At 41.4% G+C, this 26,701-nt stretch overlaps 1 protein-coding gene across 3 annotated transcripts in view; it reads right to left on the bottom strand.

Annotated features, from left to right (window-relative positions):
• zmp:0000001301 (acyl-CoA-binding domain-containing protein 4) overlaps positions 1-26,701 on the bottom strand; it is a 198,164-nt gene that overhangs the window by 154,791 nt on the left and 16,672 nt on the right. For all 3 annotated transcript variants that reach the window (XM_043713698.1, XM_043713706.1, XM_043713715.1), the window contains 3 exons: positions 24,649-24,795; positions 21,930-21,981; positions 1,487-1,587 (listed from right to left, as the gene is read on the bottom strand). In XM_043713698.1, coding sequence (XP_043569633.1) covers positions 1,487-1,587; positions 21,930-21,981; positions 24,649-24,795 — 300 coding nt within the window. The remainder of the gene's footprint in view (positions 1-1,486; positions 1,588-21,929; positions 21,982-24,648; positions 24,796-26,701) is intronic.

Below are 26,701 nucleotides of genomic sequence, written 5' to 3'. Positions count from 1 at the left end.
CCAGTGAAAACAAACCCAGTCTATCCAAACGTTCTTCATAGTTAAAATCCCCCATAGCAGGGAATGTCCAGGCAAACCTTTTCTGTACTCTCTCCAAATCATCCACATCATTAGTGTGGCCTAATTAAAGTTTTATACAGTTGCACCATAACGTGCCTATCCTTATACTGACTGCCCCATCCAATGAAGGCAAACATGCCATGGGCCTTTTTTTACTACCTTATTCACCTGCACTGCCACTTTCAGTGATCTGTGAACTTGTGCACCCAGATCCCTCTGCATATCAATACTCCTAAGAGTTCTGCTATTTACTGTGTAATTTCCACCTGTACTTGAACTTTCAAAATGTTCACCTCACCTCCAGATTAAACTCCATCTGCCATTTTTCTGCCCATGCCTCCAACTGTTGGTGGGCGGCACGGTGGCACAGTGGTTAGCACTGCTGCCTCACAGCGCCAGAGACCCGGGTTCAATTCCCGCCTCAGGCGACTGACTGTGTGGAGTTTGCACGTTCTCCCCGTGTCTGTGTGGGTTTCCTCCGGGTGCTCCGGTTTCCTCCCACAGTCCAAAGATGTGCAGGGTCAGGTGAATTGGCCATACTAAATTGCCCGTAGTGATAGGTAAGGGGTAAATGTAGGGGTATGGGTGGGTTTCGCTTCGGCGGGTCGGTGTGGACTTGTTGGGCCGAAGGGCCTGTTTCCACACTGTAATGTAATCTAATCTAATCTAATCTAATTGTACTAATGTCATAGTTCCAAGTATTAACCAAAGCTCTAAGTTCATCTACCTTGCCTAACACACTCCTCGCATTGAAACACATGCATTTCAGACCACGTCCCCTGCTCTTTGCAGCAGCACTTGCCTGACTGTTGTTATTCTTAGTCAAGTTTGTCTTGGTTTCTACATATACCTTAATTTCTGCATCTACTGCCCTACTCTGGTTCCCATTTCCCTTCCACACTAGCTTAAACCCTCCCCAACCACTCTGCCAAAAAACTGTTGCTGTTTACCCCCCCCCCCCCCCCCCCCCCCAACCCCCAACTCCGAGGACATCAGTCCTGGCCCTGCCTAGGTGTAACCCATCCAGTTTGTGCAAGTCCCACCTCCCCCAGAACTGGTCCCAATGCCCCATGAATCTGAAACCTTCCAACTCACGCCATCTTTTCAGCCATGTGTTCATCCTATATATCCTGCTATTTCTACTCTGATTAGCTCATGGCACTGGTAGTAATCCTGAGATAACTACCTTTGAGATCCTACATTTCTATTTTCTTCCTAGTTCTTATTGATTTATTTGCATGCAATAGGTATTATGAAGGCTCGGAGCTTTTTGTCAATAAATTGAAGTGTAGTGAGACCACACACTTGTTATGGAAAGGATATGTGGTTTCACAAACCATTAAAAAAAAATATTAAATTATGGATATAGTACCTGGTACAATGAAATAAATTTTATTAAATGAAAATAAAGGATTAAGTTAAATACCTGTATCAAGCACATGGATATCCTTAAAATATAAATTCTCACACGCAGTGCCCCCAAATAAATAGAGAAATTCTCCAACTGCAGCAAAGGTGTGGGCATACCTTTAAAAAAAGTGAATATTTAGTTATTGTTATCTAACAAAAATTCAAGGAAATTTAAAAATGTTTTTGAAATGAGGCTAACAATCCTCACACATTGCAAATTAAGTTTTACAGAAGGATCTCCAGACAATTCCTGCTTTTTATATCTCAGCAATTTTAGAACCATGTCAAAATGCTCCACAAAACACTATAAATACTGTTTTGTAAAGCATTAGAAAAATGGCATGTTCTCTAAGATGTATAACCGAAGGTCTATTGCTGGGGCAGAATGGTTTCTTACTTAGGTGCAACTAATGTATTCCAAACTAATCAAGAGAACCACTTTGAGATCTTCAGTCTCGTGATAAATATGTAAATCCAAATAATTTCCTTCATAAGAACAAAGATGATCCTGACATTCAGTCAAATGATTTTAACTCAAGTAATGATAAGTTCATCTGAGTATTTTACCAACTGTTATTGTGTAAGGTACATCATCAGGGGTATTGTAGTTTACTGCTTACGCTGAATGATTACTAATCCAGAGGCTCCAACTAATGGTGCACATATGAGTTCAAATTGGAATTTAAATTTAACTCATTGAATAAATCTGTAATAAAACTTAGGCCCAGATTTTTGCAATGACATCGACCATCTCTACCTTGGCTAAAATGCTGGAAGAGGTCCTGTCTCCAAGTTTGACAATTCCCATTTTTGCAACAGTGAACTTAGGAGTCGATGTGGTTCATGCATGCAGGATTTATAGAGGAACTTAGATGATCAGCAGCCTCCATTGAAGTTGGATTTTGGACTCTTCATGTTTCAATAAGATCTAAGGGGTACAGACTCAACCTGTCTAGCCTTTCCTTATAAGACAATCCCTTCTTCCCTCAGCTGGGTGATCGTTCTGCACTGTTTCTAATGCAATAATAACCTTTCTTAAATAAGGAGACCAAAACTGTACAGGATACTCCAGATGAGGTCTATCAAATACTTCCATCCCCAATGTGTCTACTCTTTCCAATCAAACTGTTCAAAGATGGCATTACATTCCTCTGGAGCAGTGGGACTTGAACACAGACCTCTCAGTCCAGGGGTAGGGACACTACCACTGCCACAAGACCCCTAAAGGACAATCCTTCATGATTAGCTTGGCCAGTGCACTGAACCCACTGAATCCACACAGTGGGTGTCACTTTGCAAAGCAAACCCAGCCATTTAGCCAACTGAACTAAACCGGCTTCTATTACTGAGGCCCCTATCATTTTGCGGTTTATAAGGATTTATGTATGGGATTGTGTAAATAGCACCTGTGAAATGATTATATAAGAGAACACATGACAGAAAGACTTGAAGAATCATCATTGCTCCACAGAATAAGACATAGTTATGAGGAGCTGTACAGTTACTTAATACATAATAAACGGATTGTTGTTTCAATATATTAATTACCCAGTAATCTTTCAGAAATTAGACCAGACAACTTACAACTTCGTGGCAGCTGAGATAGACCCAAAAATACTAGAAATTTAACCTTAAAGAGGAATTATAGTCAGGCCTGAAAGAATGGTTATAAAATTGCAGAATTCTGTAAGAAATCTATGACAAACTCCAATTCTGTTCCATAGATGCAGCAGAAGGAGGAAGAGTAAGAAAATCAACTTTCCTAAGCGTCCATGGCTATACCACAGAAATGTGGTGATCTTAGAAGAGTAATCAAACGTTCAGAAGTTTCACGTTGGATAACTAGGCAAGCCTCATGGAGCTATGAACAATCCTTAGAAAGAGTAAAAAATTGATCTTAACAACACAGTGGACAGGCAGTACCTGTACTGGGCAAAAGTGAGGACTGCAGATGCTGGAGATCAGAGCCTAGATTAGAGTGGTGCTGGAAAAGCACAGCAGGTCAGGCAGCATCCGAGGAGCAGGAAGATTGATGTTTCGGGCAAAAGCCCTTCATCAGGAAAGGACAAGAAAATCCCTGTCAAGAGCAGTTTAAAATGTAAGTCCTATGGTCTGTGTCCAAGGTTATGCTATCATATATGGTGTCTGCAAGATAACAAAAAAAATCAAGAAATGGATGCAAGTACTCAATACTCCAGGAGAAGAGAATGAAGAGGTCACTGAAATAGTTTAAAGCAAAGCAATTTTCAATGATTGTGCACCATTTAAAAAGTAAAGATCTAGTTTACTGCAAAATTCACCAAGAAAGTACTGTGAGTGCAATAGGAGTCAGTGCAAGGCTGAGCAGCACTTCAAATGTCACAACAAGGTATTCAGTGACTTCACAAGTGGAGAAAGTCAATGAGTGTATTGCCACATCCTAACAATAGCACCAGTAACCACAGACAGAGCTCAATTCACCACAACTCTATCAGTAACTTCTATCTGTCAAATTCATGTGGCCAGCAGAGGTACTGAAGCTTTCAGAGACCGTGGTATCATTATGTCTATTCTCCTTCATTTCATGCTCTCTTCTGTGATAAAAACTGCATTTGGTGCAAATATGGACCACTTTTTTATCTCCTCTTTTCTGGCATCACAAATTTATCTGTGTACCTTTCTCCATGAAGTGCAATTTTAATGTACAGTGTATGAACTGCAAGAAGTCAGCGAAGTTGAACACAACAGTGAAGACAACATCATCAATTGATTTCACCTTTGCAATCATCAAAGATATTTTGGAGGATAGCACAGAAATCGGATCTGCATGAGGTGAGACATCAAGTACGAATGGCCTACATCCAGGGCAGGGGCAGCTCACCAAATGTCTGCTCAGAGTCACAGAGATGTACAGCACAGAAACAGACCCTTTGGTCCAACTCGTCCATGCCGAACAGAAATCCCAAACTCATCTAGTCCCATTTGCCAGCACATGGCCCATATCGCCCCAAACCCTTCCTATTTATATATCCATCCAGACACCTTTAAATGCTGTAATTGTACCAGCCTCCACCACTTCCTCTGGCAGCTCATTTCATACGCACCACCCTCTGCATGAAAACGTTGCCCCTTAGGTCCCTTTTATATCTTTCCCGTCTCACCCTAAATGTTCTCTAGTTCTGGACTCCCCGACCCCAGGGAAAAGACTTTGTCTATTTACGCTCTCCATGCCCTTCATGATTTTATAAACCTCTTTAAGGTCACCCCTCAGCCTTCAACGCTCCTGGAAAAACTGCCCTAGCCTATTCAGCCTCTCCCTATAGCTCAAGCCCTCCAACTCTGGCAACGTCCTTGTAAATCTTTTCTGCACCCTTGTAGGTTTCACAACATCCTTCCAATAGGCTGATGGGTATTCACAACAAAATGCTTGCTGCGTTAGGATATTTGCCAGAAATCAGTGTTAAAGGACACGGAGGAACACAGCACATACCTGGCATATGGCTTTGTACAGAGCTTGGAGCTTATGCGGTCAAACATGGAAGTGGTGACAAACTACTTCAGCATGTTCATGGACCTAACAGAAATGTTATGATTCATTGCAAAGGAAGTTGCGACATTGGCAACACCACCTCAAGACACCCACATTCTAAGCACTGGAGTGGGAGCTAACGCAAGATCAGCTTACTACCATGTAAGCCGAAACTGCTGCCACCGTGATTGTGGATTACACTGTGCAAACCTTCATGGAGGATGTCACAGCAGAACTGCAATCTGTCCTCCAACACATTACTAAATATCCTGAGGAAACACCCCAAAAGTAACATTGTCTTCCTAGGAGCTAAAACTGATTTCTCTCTCAGGGAATCAGCACCATCCTATCACCACCACCACACTACAAATGCCCTTGCTTAAGCCAATCAGCTCATCACGGTTTGGTGCTTCCCATGGCTGAGATGATGTAGACCACACTTGGGCCATAGCTGTCTGCAGTATCCCCCATTTAAAGGTTTAAACATTTAAACCATTTAAACATAAAGGTTTATTGTTCCAGAATCCCAACACTTAACTGCAGTGTAGTGCTGGGATTAATGAAGAACAGGAGCATCTGATATCACAGCTGCATTTGAACAATGCTCCATAGATGTTATGAGACACTTGCATTCTTTTATACTGAAAATCAAAAGTCACAATGGAGCCAAAAGTTGTGTAAACATCTGCCATTTGTGTTATGAATCAGTCAAGTAAGATTTATCACTCGGCCAACAGAATGGGCTAAATACTTAGATTAATGATCCTGTACACCCCTGTAAGATGCCGTGTCAGCTTCCCATTGGCACCCTGTCTGATTTATCACAAAACAAATCATTGTGTACAGTGTCTCATGTATTTACATATATTTATGTGAAAATTTTTCACATCAAAACAGAGGAAAATTCTATTAGGCTTTAAGAGCCACAGGAAAATGAGTCAGCTACGCCTGTCAGTTTTCATGGTATTCGATCTGCAAATATTTTTCCCTCCTTCTCTCCTGAATAGAGATTTTTGTTTAAACATTGTTCCACAGGCACTAGCATATTTCGTTGAGATAAGCATTCGACTTGGGCACTCTAAAGCAGCAAGTCTTTACATGTTGAAGGCAGACTTCCCAGATTCTGCCTTAAGCCCTGCCATAGTCAAAATGGAAATGAGAAGTGATAAGCCACAGTGGCCCACTACTGTGCAGTGATGTAAGCTGTGTCTTTGCTGCCAGAAAAAGGCTAATCCTACTCCCTAGTATGTGCATAGCCATGTTTCTCAAGCTCGAGATCAAGCCTTTGCTGTCAGTAATATTTAGTTGGAAGCTCCAAACATCCTGTAAACACTGGACAGTAAGTCTAACATGAGCTAAATATTTTATTGAAGCAATTAACTGGAGTGCTTTAAAGATATAGGCTGAATTTTTGACACCCTCCCATCCCCCTGAAATTCATGAAATCCTGTTTGAGAGATAGGGGTGTCAGCCAAAATTATCAATTTCAAGATGCCAATTCTAGCACCTGTAATAATCATCAGAGCAGATAGATAGCCGGACTGGAATCCTGCTCTTCTCTCCATTGAAGCCAATTAAAACCATTAAAAAGCTAGCTGAGAGTTTGACAACTCTTGAAATCTAAACTTTTTAAGGGTCACATGATTATTCATAAATTAAAACAGAAATTACTGCAAAAACTCAGCAGGTCTGGCAGCATCTGGGAGAGAAAGCAGAATTATTGTTTCGAGTCCAGTGACCTTTCATCAGTATAGCATAATTATTCATTTTTCAGGATGTGGAAGTGCCGGTGTTGGACTGGGGTGGACTTTTTAACTTCATTTTTTCAGAAATGAGTTATCTGCAAAAGAAGTAGGTAGAGACAGGAGTCGATCATGAGCATCCCAAGAAATCATTAGGTGGTTAGCACTTAAAGAAGGATGTGAACTGCTAAGGGGGCAACCTTTATGCGGATAACCGGCAGGAAGAGTAGCCACTCAGCATTTGGGTATTACCCCAGCATCATGGGAGAGAACAGCAGGGGCCAAGGCTACCAAAGACAGTTGAACAGCCATTTGTCCAGATTTGCTGCAGCTGGCAATGGGGACACAATTGTTAGGTTTTGCAATCCACTGGCAAACTGGGGCAACTCTCTCACAGGAAGGACAACACCATGGGCATCGGGAGTGCACAGAAGAGAGATGGGGCAAGGTGTCATTGGAAGCAAGGTGTCATCACACAATCCTCTGCCAAGTGTAGAGCTGTCTGAAGATGACTGAGATATAGCTCTGCAGCTAACTTTGAATCTTTAGGCAGATAGCTGCAGGCACCTCTGACCTTGTTTCTAAAATCCTTGCACTTCATAGTTACATGTTACATGCTGGCCAGACCAGGTAAGGATGGCAGATTTCCTTCCCTACAGAGAGATTAATGAACTAGATGAGTTTTTTATGACATAGATGAAAGTTTCACGGCACCATTACTGAGATTAGTTTACATTCCAAATTTATTAACAGAATATAAATTCTGTCAATTGACATGGTGGAGTTTGATTTTGTATCTCAGGGTGTTAGGCTGGACCTCTGGATTACTAGTTTAGTGACAATACAACTGGACTAATATCTCCACTAAGGAACCATTAACAGCTCTGTACAACCATTTTTTACTCTGCTGAAGTATTAATCATTTTTACTTAAGTCTTTCAGCCAAGTTTTCTCTTCCATCATCATCTGTCCAGTGCTGTGTAGGTTGGCCCAAACATTAAACCCTCCAATCTCTTAATACTGCATTTCATTCAAGTCTTCATTAATATTTTTTGCATTCATATTTGCATACTACCCACCTGCTCTAAGTGATTCAATCTGATCAGTAGTTTCTCTCTTGCCTTGACTTGGACAGCCTTCAGTGATGTTTGTAGTATCTAGTTCTTTATTAATTTCTGGCTCAATGTCTGGTTCATCTATATGTGTGCCTGATTGCTATCTTTGATCAATAAAAATAATATGATTCTACATAATGTGCCTTCTGAAGTATGTACAAAGTAAGACCTCTATTGATTATTATCTTTGCAGGCTGTTACTCTTTCTCTGCCTTGGTCGCTTTCCCATAAATATTTACCTTCCATAAATATGAGTAAGTTCCTGGTCCTCTACCCATCATTTTTGCTAAGACTGCTCCTTGTCTTAAGCAAGATGATAATCCTGTTCTTTTAGCCCTGGCAATAATCCTTTTGGTAGAATGGGAAACTGTGTTTGGAGATTTCTGCCCACCATGCCCATTAGATAGTACCAATCCACATTGTAATGGAGTAGACATAGTGAAGTGGACATGTATCTGAACAGTGCAAATCATTCTTCTTCAATAATGCTTTGATGGTTCTGGTACCTTTTTGGAGACTTCAAGGAATCATTAAGTATCCAGCATGTAAGCAGCATTCAGGAATTCATTAATGCCTCTTGATTTTGCAGGTCTGCCATTATCCCCTGGTTGCTAATAATGTGCATTGGCAAAAGAAAATAGACATTTAGGAGAATACTTTTGGACAACATAATTGAATTTTCATCCGCTCAGGCCATTGGATGAATTGCTCTTCCTCTTGTATAATTAAATTGAGCTAAGTCTAAGTTCTATTAAGTTTATGAATTGAAACTATACCAGAGTACCATTCTGCAAACTTCAGAACAGGAGAAATGACACCCAGTTGGTGCTTTCTTCCACATGTCATTGAAGTTACTTTATTCATGGCCTTTTTAAAAAATTCACTCAGGAAATCTGGGCACGTGTGCTCAGTTGCCCTTGAGAAGTTGTTGATGAGCTGCCTTCTTGTACTGCTGCAGCTTACTTGGTGTAGGTACACCCACATTATTATTGGTGGTGGTGGTGGGGGTGGGGGGGAATTCCAACATTTTAACCCTGCAATGCTGAAGGAAAAGTGATATATTTACACTTCAGGATGATAAGTAGCTTGGAGGGGAATTTGCAGGTGGTGGTGTTCCCAAGTATCTGCTGCCATGGTCCTTCTAAATGGTAGTGGTTGTGGGTTTAGGAGTTGGTACCTAATAAGCTTTGATGAGTTTTGCAGTGCATCTTGTAGAGTGTAGACATTGCTGTTTCTGAGCATTAGTGATGGAGGGAGTGAATGTTTTTGGGTGTGGTATAAATCAAATGGGATGCTTTGCCCTGGATGATGTTAAACTTTTTCAATGTTGTGGAATCTTTACTCATTCAGAAAGTATTTAATCACACTCCTAACTTGCACCTTGTACATGGTGGACAGGCTTTTGGCAGTCAGAAGGTGAGTGACTCATCATTGGATTCCTTGCTTCTGACTTGTTCTAGTAGCCACAGTATTTATTTGGCTATTCCAGTTCAATGTCTGCGCAATGGTAACCATCAGGATGTTGAGAGTGGAAGATTCAGTAATAGTAATCCCAATGAATTTCAAGAGATGATGGTTAGATTCTCTATTTTTGGAGATATTCATTGCCTGGCACTTGAAAGACACAAATGTTATTTGCCACTTGTTACTTCCAGGAGATAGTGAAGACTGCAGATGTTGGAGAGTCAGAGTCAATAAAGTGTGATGCTGGAAAAAGCACAGCAGGTCAGGTAGCATCCGAGAAGCAAGAGAGTCGATGTTTTAGACAGGACCCTTCATCAGGACTGGGGAGGGGGAAGGGGGCTGAGAAATGGGGGGGGGTGTGGGGCTGGGGGAAATTTAGGTGGGATGGCGATAGATGGATGTAGGTAGGTGGTGATTGTGTTAGGTCAGTGGGAAGGGTGGAGGAGATAGGTGGAAAGGAAGATGAAAGGTCAAGAGGTAGTGCCAAGTCGGAGGGTTCGATCTGGAATAGGGTGGGGAGTGGGGAGATTTGGAAATTGGTGAATTCAATGTTGAGGCCATGTGGTTGTAGGCTCCTGAGGCAGAAATTGAGGTGTTCTTCCTCCAGTTTGCTGGTGACCTTGTTTAAGTGGTAGAGGAGGACCAGAATGGACATGTCATCGGGAAGTGGGTGGAGGAGTTGAAATGATTGGCCACCGGAGGGTGGGATTGGTAGGTGCGTACAAACCAGAGATGTTCCCTGAACCATTCTGCGAGTTTGCGTTCGGTCTTGTTACCTAGATATTTTCCAGGTGGCATTACGTTTGGTTATGGACTGTTTCAGTATCTCATGAGTCACAAATAGGGTTGAACACTGTGCAGTAATCAGCAAATATCCCCACTTCTGACCTTATGATATATGAATGGTCATTAATGATGTTGCTGAAGATGATTGGGCTTAGGACATTATCATTAGGAATCCTTGGAGAGATGACCCAGAGCTAAGATGACTAATCTCCAACAGCCACAAATATCTTACTTTATGCTTAATATTTCTCAAACCAGCAGAGAGATTTCTTCCTTATTCCCATTGACACCTGGTTTTCCTAGCGCTTCTTGATGCCATACTTGGTCAAATGCAGCCTTCAATTCAGCTCTTTTGTCCATATTTGAACAATCTGAGGGACCCTGATACAGCCAGAATGGAACATCAATGAGCAGGTTATAGCTAAACGAGTGCTGTTTGATGGCACTGTTGATGTCACCTTCCATCACTTAGCTCATGATTGAGAGTAGGCTGAGGGGGCAGTAAATGGCCTGGGTTGGATTTGTCCTGCTTCTTGTTATAGGACATACCTGGGCAATGTTCCACATTGTTGGGCAGATACTTGTGGTGTAGCTGTACTGGAACAGCTTGTCTGGAGCACATATCTTCAATACTATTGCTGGAATATTGACAGCACCACAGCCTTTGTGGTATTCAGTGCTTCCATCCATTTACTCAAATTGGTTGAAAACTGGTAACTGTAACCTTTTGAGGAGGCTGAGATGAATCATCCACTCGGCATTTCTGGCTGAAGATTGTTACAAATGGTTCAGCCTCAACTTTGCACTGATGTACTGGCCTCCTCCATCGTTGAGGATAGGAATGTTTGTGGAACATCTTCCTCCAGTGAGTTATTGAGTTGTCCATCATAATTCACAACTGGATCTCGCAGGACTTTGGAGCTTAGATATGAGCCATTGGTGTCAGTGCATTGTTCCATATTCAAGAACTCAGTGGCCAACCTAAATGAGTATGCTACTACCCTCACAGACTTCATCAGTAAGTGTCTCGAGGACTGTGTGATTAAAAAAAAAGTTAATCTGAGTGTTCCCCAGATAGAATTACAGATGAACCAGGAGATCCTTTTCCTACTGAAGTCTAAGTCTGAGTCTTCAGGTTAGGTGACCCTGACTTTTACAGCAAAGCTATCAGAGATGCCAAGAGACAATACTGGACTAAATAAGACTACTAGACTAACTACATGAAGACAGGTCGCTTGTAGCAAGGCTTGTATGGTATAATAGGCTACAAAACAACTTTGAGCAGGCCAGATGGATTAGCCAAGGGAAATGCAAAGTTTCAGGAATAGGGTAGGGGGAAGCTCTTCAAAGGGTCAGTGTGTACTTGATGGGTCAAATAGCCTGTTCCACACTAGTAATTCTGTGAGTAGAATTGCTGGCAACAATGCATCCCTCAGCAATAAGCTCAATGTACTTTATGGTCATTTTGAATAGAAGGTCAGTGAAATTACGTCACCTGCCCCGACAGCATCGGTTGCACCCGCACCTACAGTCACAGCCACACATGTGACTTCTTGAGAGTGAACCTATGGAAAGCAACTGGCTCAGATGGAGTCCCCAGCCATACACTCAGATCCTGAGCAGACCAGCTTTGGGTGGCATGGTGGCACAGTGGTTAGCACTGTTGCCTCACAGCGCCAGAGACCCGGGTTCAATTCCCGCCTCAGGCGACTGACTTTGTGGAGTTTGCAGATTCCCCCCGTGTCTGCGTGGGTTTCCTCCGGGTGCTCCGGTTTCCTCCCACAGTCCAAAAATGTGCAGGTTAGGTGAATTGGCCACACTAAATTGCCCGTAGTGTAAGGTAAATGTAGGGGGATGGGTCTAGGTGCGTTGCGCTTCGGCCAGTCGGTGTGGACTTGTTGGGCCGAAGGGCCTGTTTCCACACTAAGTAAGAAGTAATCTAATCCAAAAAAACCACTCCTTCCTCTGATTTGAGGTTCTCGCCGGCTTCAAGAAGACCATTATTATCCCAGTGCCAAAGAAAGGTCAGGCAGGGTGCCTTAGTGGCATCCATCATTTTGAAGTACTTTGAAAGATTGGTAATGCACACATCAACTCAAGCCTCTCAGATTGCCTTGAATCACTATAATTCACCTATCATCACAACAGGCTGACGGCAGAAGCTATCTCCCTGGCCATACACTCATCTCTGGAACATCTGGATAACAAGGACACCTATGCCAGGCTCCTATTTATTGAATTTGGCTCCAAAGTCAACACTATAATCCCAGTCAAACTCATCTTCATACTCAGAGACCTAGGACTGCTCTTGCCTCTGGAACTAGATCCTCAACTTCCTTACCTACAGACTGCAAACAGTAAGAATGGTGACAACACCTCCTCCACAGTAATCCTCAACAATGGTGTCCCACAAGGCTGCGTACTTAGCCCCTTACTAATCTCCTTACACACACATAACTGTGTGGCCAAATTTTGCTCTAACTCCATATACAGGTTTGCTGATAACATCACTGTTGTGCTTTGGATCTTACTCAACGACAAGGCCTGGTGTAAAAGCAACAATTTCTCCCTTAATGTCAGCAAAACAAAGGAGCTAGTCATTAACTTCAGGAAGCAGAGTGCAGGACATGCCCCTGTCTGTATCAATGGTGCTGAAGTGGAGGTGGTCAAGAGCTTCAAGTTCCTAGAAGCAAATATCACCAACAATCTGTCCTGGTCCATCCACATTGACATTATGGTCAAAAAAGCTTCTATTTCCTCTGAAGGCTAATGAAGGCAATGACTCTTATCAATTTTTATACATGCACCATAGAAAGTTGCCATACCAAGTCCATGCATCAGGACTTGGTATGGCAACTGCTCTGCCCAATATATCAAGAAATTAAAGAGACTACTGAGAGATAGGCTATGAGACTGGTTAGAATTGAGGTTCACAAGGAGGAGATGTTAGAAATTCTGGGAAGTGTGTAAATAGATAAAGCCGTGGGCTGAATGGGATTTATCCTAGGATTCTCTGGGAAGCCAGGGACGAGATTGCCGAGACTTTGGTTTTGATTTTTATAGAACATAGAACATAGAAAAATACAGTGCAGTACAGGCCCTTTGGCCCTCGATGTAGCGCCGATCCAAGCCCACTTAACCTACACTAGCCCACTATCCTCCATATGCCTATCCAATGCCCGTTTAAATGCCCATAAAGAGGGAGAGTCCACCACTGCTACTGGCAGGGCATTCCATGAACTCACGACTCGCTGAGTAAAGAATCTACCCCTAACATCTGTCCTATACCTACCACCCCTTAATTTAAAGCTATGTCCCCTCGTAATAGCTGACTCCATACGTGGAAAAAGGTTCTCATGGTCAACCCTATCTAAACCCCTAATCATCTTGTACATTTTGTCTGGACTGCAAGAAGGTGGAAGTTTTACCTTGGCACATCTTAAAGTGGCTAATTTTTCTTGTCCCCTGTGGACATAGATTATCTCCACCACTTTGCACCTCCTCCAACACAACCTCCAGTGCGTCATCCAAGAAACATGGAGCCCACCATAAATTTTAATAAATGATAAACATGAGTCATGCCTTCAAAATGTAACAGATCCAGGAGCCCCAGGTGAATTAGCAGCTGTTGCATTTTGTGACTAACAAGAATTTGACACCGAAAGTGACAGATGGCAGCAAGATTAATTTTCAGGTTACGTTCTAATACTCATGAGCAACACAGTTAATGTGCCACAACAATGAAATAATACATAAAATTCACAACTTTTTTTGCTCAGGAAATTATTAAATATATATAATTCCCTATTAATCATGTGTAATTTATACTTTGCAAAAGGATTACCGAATTTACTTAAAATCATAACTAATTCATAGATTTAATTTTAATATCTACTATCCTGTAAACACTGAAGGCAAATTTTATAATTCATTGGTTTATTGTATTTACACAAAAGCTACTAACATACAATGGAGCTCGACTCATTAAGGAGCTCCACAATACTTTAAGATAATATGGACTTTAATACTTCATTGATAAATTTTATGATTGCATTAATTAATCCTCAAAGGAAGTCTTGGATTATATTTAAAATTGTTAATTTTTTTACAATTGCTTATGAATAGAAAACATTTAGAACAATTCTTAAACATAAATTTTAAAAACTTTTGAGCATTGATTTATAAATCAAATGGAATTTTGGCCTTTATTGCTGGCGCAGTGGAGCCTAAAATTAGGGAACTGTTGTTACAGCTGTATAAGATGTTGGTGAGGCCACACTGGTAATATTGGGAGAAAGTGAAGACTGCAAATGCTGGAGATCAGAGTCGAGAGTGTGGTGCTGGAAAAGCATAGCAGATCAGGCAGCATCCAAGGAGGAGAATCAATGTTTCAGGCAAGAGCGCTTCATCATGAATTCCTGATGAAGGGCTCTTGCCGAAACATCGATTCTCCTGCTCCTTGGATGCTGCCTGACCTGCTGTGCTTTGCCAGTACCACACACTCCACACTGGTAATATTGTCTAGAGAGAAAGTGAGGGCTGCAGATGCTGGAGATCAGAGCTGAAAATGTGTTGCTGGAAAAGCGCAGCAGGTCAGGCAGCATCCAAGGAACAGGAGAATCGACATTTCGGGCATAAGCCCTTCTCTTCAGGAATGGTAATATTGTCTACCTCCTCATCTTTGGAGTTAAGAAAAGATGGACTAACATTGAAGGCAATTCAGAAGCGATTCACTTGGCTAATTCCTAGCATGAAAGGATTGACATATCAAGAATGATTAAGCAGGTTAGACCTTTGTTCATTAGAGTTTAGAAGAATAAACAGTGTGCTTCTTGAAATGTACAAGATTCTGAGATGGTTTGACAGGGTAGTTTCTGAGAACATATTTCCATTGAGGGGAAATTTAAAATTAAGAGTCATGGTTACATGATAACAGGATACTCATTTAAAAATGAGATGCGAAGGATTTTTTTTCTCACAGAGGATAGTGAATATGTAGGGATTCAGTTAGCTCAGGTAGCTGGTTAGCAATGCAGACTGACACCATAATGTGGGTTCAATGTCCACACTGGCTGATGTCACCATGAAGGACACTCCTCCTCACACTGTCCCCTTGTTGAGGTATGATGCCCCTGAGGCTAAACCACTGCCAGTCGCCTGTCTCCAATGAGATAGCAGCCCTGCGGTCTAGTAAGATTATGGTGACTTTAACTTCATCTTTAGTGAATCTCTGAACTACAGTATGTAAAATCCATTTGCATGGAGCTAAGTAACAGCAAACATTGATGGGAGTGGTTTACAGGCTAGGATATAATATAAATGAGGAAGCAGAATGTAGTAATCATGGATAATTTCAATCTACATATAGACTGGATGAATCGAATGCAACCTAATGCTGTAGAAGATGAATTCCTGGAATGCATATGAGATAGTTTTCTGAAACAATATTATAAGGAACCAGTTAGAGCTCGGGTGAGTTTAAAACTATTTTATGAGATGAGAAAGAGTTGATTAATAACATGTTTTAATTGAATCCTTATGGAATAGTGACCAGGATTTTAGGATTCTAGGACTGTCATAAAATGGAATTTTCCATTAACTTTGTAAAGATTAGCACTGCTGTCTCACAATGCCAGGGACCTAGGTTCGATTCCAGCCTTGGGTCAATGACAATGTGGAGTTTGCACTTGCTCCCCGTGCTTGCATGGGTTTCCTCTGGATGCTCTGATTTATGGTGGCACATTGGCTCAGTGGTTAGCACTGCTGCCTCACAGCACCAGGGTCCCAGATCCAATTCCTGCCTCGGGCAACTGCCTGTGTGGAGTTTGCACATTCTCCCCCTGTCTGCATGGGTTTCCTCCAGGTGCTCTGGTTTCTTCCCATAGTCCAAAGATATGCAGGTCAGGTGAATTTGCCATTCTAAATTGTCCATAGCATTAGGTGCATTAGTCATAGGGAAATCGGTCTTGGTGAGTTACTCTTCGGAGGGTCAGTGTGGACTTGTTTCCACACTGTAGGGAATCTAATCTAATCTAAAAAATGTAGTTCAATCTGAAACTATGATATTAAATTTAAACATGATACACAGATAGTGTACATGATCAGAACATTTTTCCCAGAGTTGAAATATCTAAAATGAATTGAAGGTGAGAGAGAGAAAGTTCAAAGGATATTTGAGGGGCAGGTTTTTTTACACAGAGGGTGGTAGGAGTCTGGAACGCGCTGCAAGGGATGGTGGTTGGAGGCAGATACTGTACGGGATTTAAGGGACGTTCAGATAAGCACATGATTAGGCAAGGAATGTGGACCGAGGGCAAGCAGAAAGGATTAGTTTAATTTGGCATCATGTTCAGCACAACATGGTGAACTGAAGGGCCTTTTCCTGTGCTATTCAGTTCTATGTCCTAAACAATTTCAATTATGAGGCTGTTGACTTGCTCGCTGAGCTGATAAGTTTGTTAACAGACGTTTCGTCACCATTCTAGGTAACATCATCAGTGCGCCTCCGGTGAAGCGGTGTTCTGACCTGCTTGCCACCAGGGTACATGAACACCAACTAGCCACCAAGGGACATGACCAGCAATCACTTGTATCCATACAAAGGGACAATGAAGGGCATTAATTTGACTGGACCGACATATCCATCCCAGGACAAGGCAAACAGAGACATGCACAGGAATTCCTGGAAGCCTGGCACTAAACGTGGAACTCCATTAACAAACATATAGAGTTGGACCCCCTATACCAACAACTAAGAAACAGAACCAGCAACAAAACTGGAAATGACACCATCAACCCCAGCAGACCCAGGCACATAAATAGTAAGCTGGACAGAACATGCATTGATGATGTTACCTAGCATGGTGATGAATCGTCTGCGAACAAATTTACCAACTCAGCGAGCAAGTCAACAACCTCATCCACAACCTGAGCTACAAATCTTCTTGAATACAATGGCAATTATGAAGATATGAGAAGACAGTTAACTGATGCAGATTGGAAAAATACAGTGAAAGTTTCGACAGTGGATGGGCAATGTCGAGATTTTTAAAAATTCCTTTGTGGGATGTGGTGCTTTGTTAGCCAGGGCAGCATTTACTGCTCATCATAGTTTCCCTTGAAAAGATGGAAATGAGCAGCCTTCTTGAACTGCTGTAATTTGAACTGAAGCCCATTTGATGCAGGTAGACTCACAATTGCAATAGGCAGGGAGTTCCAGGATTTTGACCTAGCAGTACTGAAGGAATGGCGATATATTTCTAAGTCAGGGTGATGATTGACTTGAGGGAACTTGAAAGTGGTGGTGTTCCCATGTATCTGCCACTCTTGTCCCTCCAAATGGAAGTGGTTGTGTCTTTTGAAGGTGTTATCGAAGGAGCCTTGAAGAATTTCTGCAGTACATCTTGTAGATGGTATGCACTGCTGGTACTGAGCATCAAAGGGAGGGAATGTTTGTGATGTGGTGCCAATCAAGTGGACGGTTTTGTTCTGAATTGTCAAGTAATCAGGAAGGTTAATGGAATATTTGCCCTTATTTCAAGGAGGTTGGAGTAGGAAAGTCTTAATGCAACTGTACAAGGGGCTGGTGAGACTACATCTGGATTACTGCGAGCAATTTCAGTTGCCTTATTGAAGAAAAGATTTCATTAGAGGCAAGTCAGAGAAGGTTCAATAGAATGAGCCCCATTATAGAGCGATTATCTTATGAACAAAGGCTAAACAGGTTGGAACGCAACTCATGAGTGTTGAAAAGAATTAAAGGTGCTCTCAATGGAACATAAACTTTATGGGGAACTTGACCGGTAAATGGTGAGAAGATGTTTCCCGAGTAGGATAGTCAGAGTGGAGGTCAAAATAGGAAATGAGCAGTCACTTTATTGTGAGTTTTCTACAGGCCCCCCAATAGCAATAGAGACATGGAGGAGCAGATTGGGAGGCAGATTTTGGAAAGGTATAGAAGTAACATGGTTGTTGTCATGGGTGACTTTAATTTCCCTAATATTGATTGGACCCTACTTAATTCAAATAGTTTGGATGGAGCGGTTTTTGTCAGGTGTGTCCATTAAAGGTTCCTGACACAATATGTAGATAGGCTGACGAGAGGGGAGGCCATATTGGATTTGGTGCTTGGCAACGAATCATGCCAGGTGTCAGATCTCTGGGTGGAAGAGCATTTCAGTGATAGTGATCACAACTCTTGACCTTTACTATACTCATGGAGAGGGATATGAGCAGATGGTATGGGAAAGTATTTAATCGGGGGAGGGGGAATTCCAATGCTATTAGGCACGAACTGGCACACCAAAATTGGGAATAGATATTCTCAGGGAAATGCACAACAGAAATGTGGAGGCTGTTTAGGACGCACTTGCTGATAGTGCTGGACAGGTTTGTCCCACTAAGGCAAGGAAGAGATGGTGGGTGACAAAGGATGTGGAACATCTAGTCAAGAGGAAGAAGGAAAGTTACTTAAGGCTAAGGAGGCAAGGATCAGACAGGGCTTTAGAGGATTACAAGGTAGCCAGGAAGGAACTGAAGGTGGACTTAGGAGAGCTAGAAGGGGACATGAAAAAACTTTAGTGAGTAGGATTAAGGAAAACCTTAAGGTGCTCTACACTTATGTAAGGAACAAGAGGATGGCCAGAGTGAAGGTAGGGCTGATCAGGGATAGTGGAGGGAACTTGCGCCTGGAGTTGGAGGAAGTAGGGGAGGTCAATAATGAATACTTTGCTTCAGTATTCAAGACTGAAAGGGACCTTGACATTTCTGAGGACAGCATGAAACAGACTGATATGCTAGAACAGGTTGATATTTGGAAGGAGGATGTGCTGAAAGTTTGAAAAACATAAGGATAGATAAATCCCCTGGGCCAGATGGGATATACCCTAGGTTACTACAGGAAGTGAGGGAAAAGATTGCTGCGGCTGTGGCAATGATCTTTGCATTTCATTGTCCACTGGAATACTGCCAGATGATTGGAGGGTAGCAAATGTTATTCCCTTGTTCAAGAAAGGAATAGGTATAATCCTGGGAATTATAGATAAGTCAGTCTATGTCAGTGGTGGGCAAAGTTATTGGAGAGAATTCTGAGAGACAGGATTTATGATTATATGGAAAACCATAGTTTGATTAGAGATAACCAGCATGGCTTTGTGAGGGGCAGGTCATGCCTCACAAACCTTACTGACTCCTTTGAGGATGTGACAAACCACAGTGATGAAGGTTCAGCAGTGAATGTGGTTTATCTGAATTTTAGCAAGGCATTTGGTAAGGTTCCCATGGTAGCCTCATTCAGAAAGTAAAGATGCATGGGTTACAGGGAAATCTGGCCATCTGGATACAGAGTTGGCTGACTCATAAACGACAGAGTGTGGTAGTAGATGGTAAGCATTCAGCCTGGAGCTCAGTGATCAGTGGTGCTCTGCAGGGATCATTTCTAGGACCTCGGCTCTTTGTGATTTTTAGAAATGACTTGGATGAGGAAATGGAAGTGAATTAGTATGATGACACAAAAGTTGGTGGAGTTGTGGATAGTGTGGAGGGCTGTTGTAGGTTGCAATGGGACATTGACAGAATGCAAAACTGGGCTGATTCAATCTGGACAATTGTGAAGTCATTCACTTTGGAAGGTCCAACTTGAATACAGAATACAGGGTTAAAGACAGGATTCTTGACAGTGTGGAGGAACAGAGGGATCTTGGGGTCCATGTCCATAGATTCCTCAAAGTTGCCACCCAAGTTGATAGGGTTTTTAAGAAGGCGTAAGGTGTGTTGGCTTTTATTAACAGGGGGATTGCGTTTAAAGCTGCGAGGTTATGCTGCAGGTCTAAACAGCCCTGGTTAGACCACATTTGGAATATTGTGTTCAGTTCTGGTCGCCTCATTTTAGGAAAGATGTGGAAGCTCTAGAGACGGTATAGAAGAGGTTTATCAGGATGCTGCCTGGACTGGAGGGCATGTCTTATGAAGAAAGGTTTAGGGAGCTAGTGTTTTTTGCATTGGAGCGAAGGAGGATGAGAGGTGACTTGATAGAGATGAACAAGATGAGGAGAGGCATAGATAGAGTGGAGAGCCAGGGACTTTTTCCCATGGCAGAAATGTCTATCATGAGGGAGCATAATTTTATGGTAGTTGGAGGACGGTTTAAGAGAGATGTCTGAGGTAGGTTCTTTACACAGAGAGTGGTGGGTACATGGAATGCACTGCTGGCAGTTGTAGTAGAGTCAAATACATTAGGGACACTTAAGTGACTCTTGGTAGGCACATGGATGATAGTAAAATGAAGGGTATGTAGTTTAGTCTGATCTTAGAGCAGGATAAAAGGCTGGCACAACATCGAGGGCCGAAGGGCCTACACTGTGCTGTACTGTGCTATGTTCTAGATAGTCTAGGACCAGAGGGCATAACCTCAGAAGAAAGACTGTCAATTTAAGACAGAGATGAAGAGGAATTTTTTTCTCTTAGAGAGTATTTAGAAATCCTTGCCACAGAGAACGCTGGGGCAGAATGCTTGTGCAAATTTAAGGCTGAGATAAAAGATTCTTGATCAGTTGGGGAATTGAGAGTTATGGGAAAAAGACAGTAAAGTGGATGTGAGGAATGTGGTTGGATCAGCCATTGAATGGAACCAGAGTGAGAGGCCAAACATCCTTTACCTGTTCCTATTTCTTATGGTGTTATGGTCTTATGGATTGTGTCAAGATCCTAGAATGTTGTTGGAGCTGCACTCGTTCAAGCAAGTGGAGAGTATTCCATTACACTCCTGACTTGTGCCTTGTACATGGTAGACAGACGTTTAGGAGTCAGAAGTTGAGTTACATGCCACAGGTTTCCTAGTCACTGACCAGCTCTTGTTGCCATAGTAATTATATAGCTCGTCCAATTCAATTTCTGGTCAAAGTCATTTAGTTTCAGACTTGCACTCAATCCTTGAAGTTTAATTATTGCAGAGTTGTACCTTTCTCCATGAAGATGGACACAAAGTACTTCTTTATCCTCTTTGCCATTTTTGTATTATAAATTATAATTGTAACTCCCATGATGTTGATCGTGGTGATTCAGTACTAGTAATATCACTGAATGTCAAGAGGCGATGGCTCAACTCATTCTTCTTGGAGCCAGTTATTGACTGATACTTGTGCAGATTGCATATTATTTGCATTTAGTATTTAGAGAATTAATGCTCAGGGTACAAAATGACACATTCTTTTAAGCCAAGAATACCCAATATGAAAAGCAGGAAAGCCAGAGCTAACAAGGGAAGTCAAGGATAACCTTAGATCAAAGGAGGAGGCTTAAAGCCTAAAAAGTTGCAAAGTTGAAGATAGGGAGAAAACAAACCCATCTGGTTAACTAATGCTCTTTGGAGAAGGAAACTGCCATCCTTACCTGGTCTGGCCTACATATGACTCCATACCTACAACAATGTGGTTGATTCTTAACAGTCCTCTGGGATGGGTAATAAATACTGGCCTAGCCACTGACGCATAAAAAGATACATTTTTAAAAGAAATGGCTAACTCTCTGCCTGTAAATGCCCTCAGGCAACAAGCTTGCTCTTTGCTCTGATTGTATCCCAAATTCAGTATACACGATCTGGCAAAAATTCCAACACCACCACCCCTACCACTTCCCTTCCCCCACCACCACCACCACCACCTCAACAATAGTTGGGACAATGACCAAATATTTAGTGAAGAGTTACATTTTAAGAAGGAAGATATTTCTATGTTAAAATACTTTGATCAGAATGTTGATCACCTGGACTTGTTTAACCATATTTATAATTTTTGCTATTTTATTTATGATGCTTTGTCAACTGATGAAGCTTAAACCAGAATGTACCTGGGAGCTGGAGTCAAGCCAACTGTTTTAACTGGAGTCCAAGTCAGAGATACTAAATAACATAAAACAGGTAGTTAGATCATTTAAAAAGAGCATATAAGCAAGCAAATGTTTTGATTTGAAACAGCGACCTACAAACTGAGAGTATTTAAAATTATTTTCAAAGCTATTTCTTATCTACCACATCAGTTTCAGTAACCTATATATGCTCATGTATCTTTAAATTGCAGACTGCAATTACCTTAATTCATAATTGGTAAAATATTAGCTGCTCTGGTCATAAAGACCTGGAAATACAGACTATAAGAAGATAAAGTTGCCACAGTCCGACTGGATTCTAGATTAGAGTGGTGCTGGAAAAGCACAGCAGTTCAGGCAGCATCCGAGGAGCAGGAAAATCAACGTTTGCCCGAAACATCGATTTTCCTGCTCCTCGGATGCTGCCTGAACTGCTGTGCTTTTCCAGCACCACTCTAATCTAGAATCTGGTTTCCAGCATCTGCAGCCTTTGTTTTTACACAGTTCTACTGGACCATAGGGCTGCTCTTTCATCAGACAGAGAGAGAGAGACTACTGGTGGTTTGACCTGAGAGTCACTACACATCTGGTGAGGGGAGAAATTAGAAGCTGGGGCCTTCATGGTAACCTCTGGTTTAACTGAATGCGCGCTGTTGGCATTACTTTATATTGCAAACCAGCCATCCAGCTAATTACATTGCATTTATATAATGCGACAAAATTTCAGAGAAAAAAACCCAGCAAAACACCTAAACATAGCCTCTGTAATACAGTCCAACAGCAGACAAAATATCTGCCCTGTCTCATTTCTCAATTAGTTTGTTAAAATATGTGCTTGCTTGGATAGAATTATCTTCAATGTCAAGTTCTTTTTCGATCAAATGGTTGAAAAGGTCATCCACAAATGGATCTATATTTGCCTCTATGTTTGGGGTTTCTGCAGAAGCACATCAAGGTGGGACACATACATGCTAGATTTCCCCCACTCTGAATCTGGTGTATTTCCGAACGCCAATAAAGTATTTATAATGGAATGCCAGTGTGAATAGTACTCTGTTTCAAGATTTCACCTCTGGAAAAGGAACAAAAGTTAGCTGTGTGGCACATGAAGAGAATATTACTTATCCATTGTTTCAGAGATTCCAAATTCTCATTGATCTGCACTCAGTAAAGTAAATATCACCTTAGTATGCTTTCCATAGTTCCGAACCACACTTAGATATATTGGGAGCCATGTTCAAGAATAGAAGTTGCAAAAAAAAGAGCTACATCAGTTCAATAAAGCAATTCATCTTCACGAAAGCAATTTAGAGTTGGGTAATTTATATGCTGGCTTTACCAGCAATGCTCACACCACATGAAAGGAAGTAAAAATGACTGGAACCTTTTTATAACTTTTGTCTAAATTACTTATAAGCATTTGTCCATTTTAGCAGATAAGCACTGAATGAATACTAATCGTTTCATTTTGCAAATTGTTTATGCAAAATTAATGCAAAAGGTGCATTAATTGTTTATTTTGAACAGATTAACATCTCTTATAAAACAGCAAACATAATCAATTAAAATGTATTATGTGTTCATATTGCCAATACCATGTATAGAAATTTCCAGAATCTGACAATTCAGCTAGGATGCAGCAAACCAAATTAAATGAACTTTGAGCTCCATAATGTGGGCGGCACGGTGGCACAGTGGTTAGCACTGCTGCCTTACAGCACCAGAGACCCGGGTTGAATTCCCGCCTCAGGTGACTGACTGTGGAGTTTACACGTTCTCCCCGTTTCCTCCGGGTGCTCCGGTTTCCTCCCACAGTCCAAAGATGTGCAGGTAAGGTGAATTGGCCATGCTAAACTGCCCATAGTGTTAGGTAAGGGGCAAATGTAGGAGTATGGGTGGGTTGCGCTTCGGCGGGTCAGTATGGACTTGTTGGGCCGAGGGGCCTGTTTCCACACTGTAATCTAATCTAATGTGTTCTTATTCATGCATTTTACATAATTGGATGCATAGTAAGGAGCTGTGATCACAGATGAGTTTGGATATTGGTTTGCAAGGTTGCAGCTTTTGAGTGTAATCGATTTTAAATATACATTCCTTCTATTTGAAGGAATTTAAATCATTAATAAAATCAATAATAACATTTAAAAGTAACTTTTCCAATGGTTCATCAAGTTTATTAACTAATTATCTAAACCATACAATGTAGGAAGTCCAGGAGACAATGCATTTTATTCTCAGTTAGCTGCTGTTTGGTTAATACTATAGCAGAGGTGTTACAATTAATTTCTGAACTCCTAGTTTAGGGAGTGAAAAAAAGGAATTATCAAGCATTTAAACTCCCTATTATTATTTCATGATCATTGTTAAAACAGCCAAAGCACTGTGGAAAAATGTTAAGACACCTGCTGAATTTGAATAAATTCCAACACTGACTACTCGGATAAAACATGGAGAGTGATTAGTTGGGTGAATCCAGATGTAGTGATCATTTTGGTGATCAGAGGGCCCCTCTGAGAGTTAAACCTAGCAAAGACTTATAGGTTAATTTTGATGGTGAAATTATTGGAAAAGAAGATCTGGAGAGATGTAAAATATCATTGCTCCTACATTACCCATTTCACTCTATTGTCCAAACTCAAATACAACTCTATTGTCTCTAGTGTTCCATTAATTGGGAAACATGATGCAGTACTCTACTAACCTGTGTTAAACATGAACAGGTTATCAGAAACGGCTCCATTCTGAATTCCACCAAAGACAAAAATGTTGTCCCCAACCAATGCTGCACTGTGGTTCAAAGTACATGGTGCAATGCCATTTATCTGCAGCTTCTCCCATGTTAAGGACTCTGAACAATTCAATGAAAAGAACTTTAGAATTCTGCGTCTGGTTTAAAAAGGCAAGTCACTATGAAATCTTTCCAAATCAAATTACTTCACAAAAGCTTTTCTCAAAATTTAATGTGGAGTTGTTTTGGGATGCAGTATTATTTGGGCTTTAAAATGATGAGTACAGCAAAATTAAAAAAGTATAATAATTGGTAATATATTTCATCACAATTTTTCCAAAGAGATTCTTGAACCATTCTATGGATGAAATCAAAAACTATTTTCTGTTAATGTCAGGTAGGTTTTGGATTGATTATCACAATTCTATTAAAGAAGTATTTTCATCATCTCTACAGGGTTTCATACATAATTTGAATTGTTAAGGAATTGAACAATTTGATTTCCAAATTAATGGCAAACCACTGTTTTGAATACATATAACTGATCTAAACCTGGAGTTACTCATTTAATGGTTTCATCAAAGATGGCAGTGTCTGATTCAAATGCATGTCATTTGGTATAATGAAAAACAGGACTTCCCCCTCACTCTGCTGAGCTCCCAAGCTTGGTTTTGGCAACTGTGATAAACCTGCATTTTTGATAGTTATATAGAGCAGCATTTATAATTGTTTCTCAAGGTCATTCCTCTCCACATAGTAAAGTTGAGGGGAAATTGAACTTCCTTGGTGCCTTTAAGGCTCTCAGGTGTAAATGTGTTGCACTGAATCATGCAGACCAGGCAGGTTCAATTACTGGTCTAGGTATTGGTCAGACCACAGCTGGAATACTCTGAACAATTTTGGGCTCTTATCAAAGGAAAAATATACTAGCATTGGAGACAGTCCAGACAAGGTTCACTGGGCTGATACCAGGTATGGAGGGACTGTCTTTCAAAGACAGGCTGTGTAGATTGGGCCTTTATGCACTGTCGGAGGCTGAGGGGTGACCTTATAGAGGTTTACAAAATTATGAGAGGCATGGATAGGGTAAATAGACAAAGTCTTTTCCCTGGGGTCGGGGAGTCCAGAACTAAAGGGCATAGGTTTAGGGTGAGAAGGGAAAGATATAAAGGAGACCTAAGCGGCAACTTTTTCACACACAGGGTGGTACATGTATGGAATTAGCTGCCAGAGGATGTGGTGGAAGCTGGTACAATTGCAACATTTAAGAGGCATTTGGATGGGTATATAAATAGGAAGGGTTTGGAGGGATATGGGCTGGGTGCTGGCAGTGAGACTAGATTGGGTTGGGATATCTGGTCGGCATGGACGGGTCGGACCGAAGGGTCTGTTTCCAGGCTGTACATCTCCATGACTCTATGAATGAGAAGAAACCTTATTGAAACATACAGAATTCTTAGGGGACTTGTCTTGGTAGATGTGGAGTGGTTATTTCCTCATGTCAGAGAATCTAGGACCAGACCACATAATCTCAGAATATCTCACATTTAAGATGGGGATAAGGAGGAACTTCTTCTGTCACAGGGTAATGGATGTCTGGAATTCCTTAATGCAGGGGTAATGTGGAAGAGCTGGTGTTGAACTGGGGTGGACCAAGCTAAAATATCACACAACACCAGGTTATAGTCCAATAGGTTTATTTGGAAGCACTAGCTTTTGGAGCGCTGCTCCTTCATCAGGTGGTTGTGGAGAATAATGTAATATTTTGTAAATTACACTTTGGAAATAGAACAGTCTGACTCAAGATTGTGATATGGTCAGACGAACCTCACACTTTTAATGCATGTCTGAGCTGAGATGTCACCTTTTGTTATAAAACTTTAAATTGTCTTGAGAAGGTGACTTAAAAGAAGTTTTGGGATTTACATATAAATGAACCAAAACCTGCAATCTATTCTAAAAGATGAAAGACTTAACAACAATCCAGGTTTGTTCAATATATAATTCCAGTTGCATGACACCATAG

This window comes from Chiloscyllium plagiosum, chromosome 2 (assembly GCF_004010195.1).
Source record: "Chiloscyllium plagiosum isolate BGI_BamShark_2017 chromosome 2, ASM401019v2, whole genome shotgun sequence".
Taxonomy (NCBI): Eukaryota; Metazoa; Chordata; class Chondrichthyes; order Orectolobiformes; family Hemiscylliidae; genus Chiloscyllium; species Chiloscyllium plagiosum.
The sequence above is the reverse complement of the archived record's forward strand: the minus strand, read 5'-3'. Positions and strand labels throughout refer to the sequence as shown.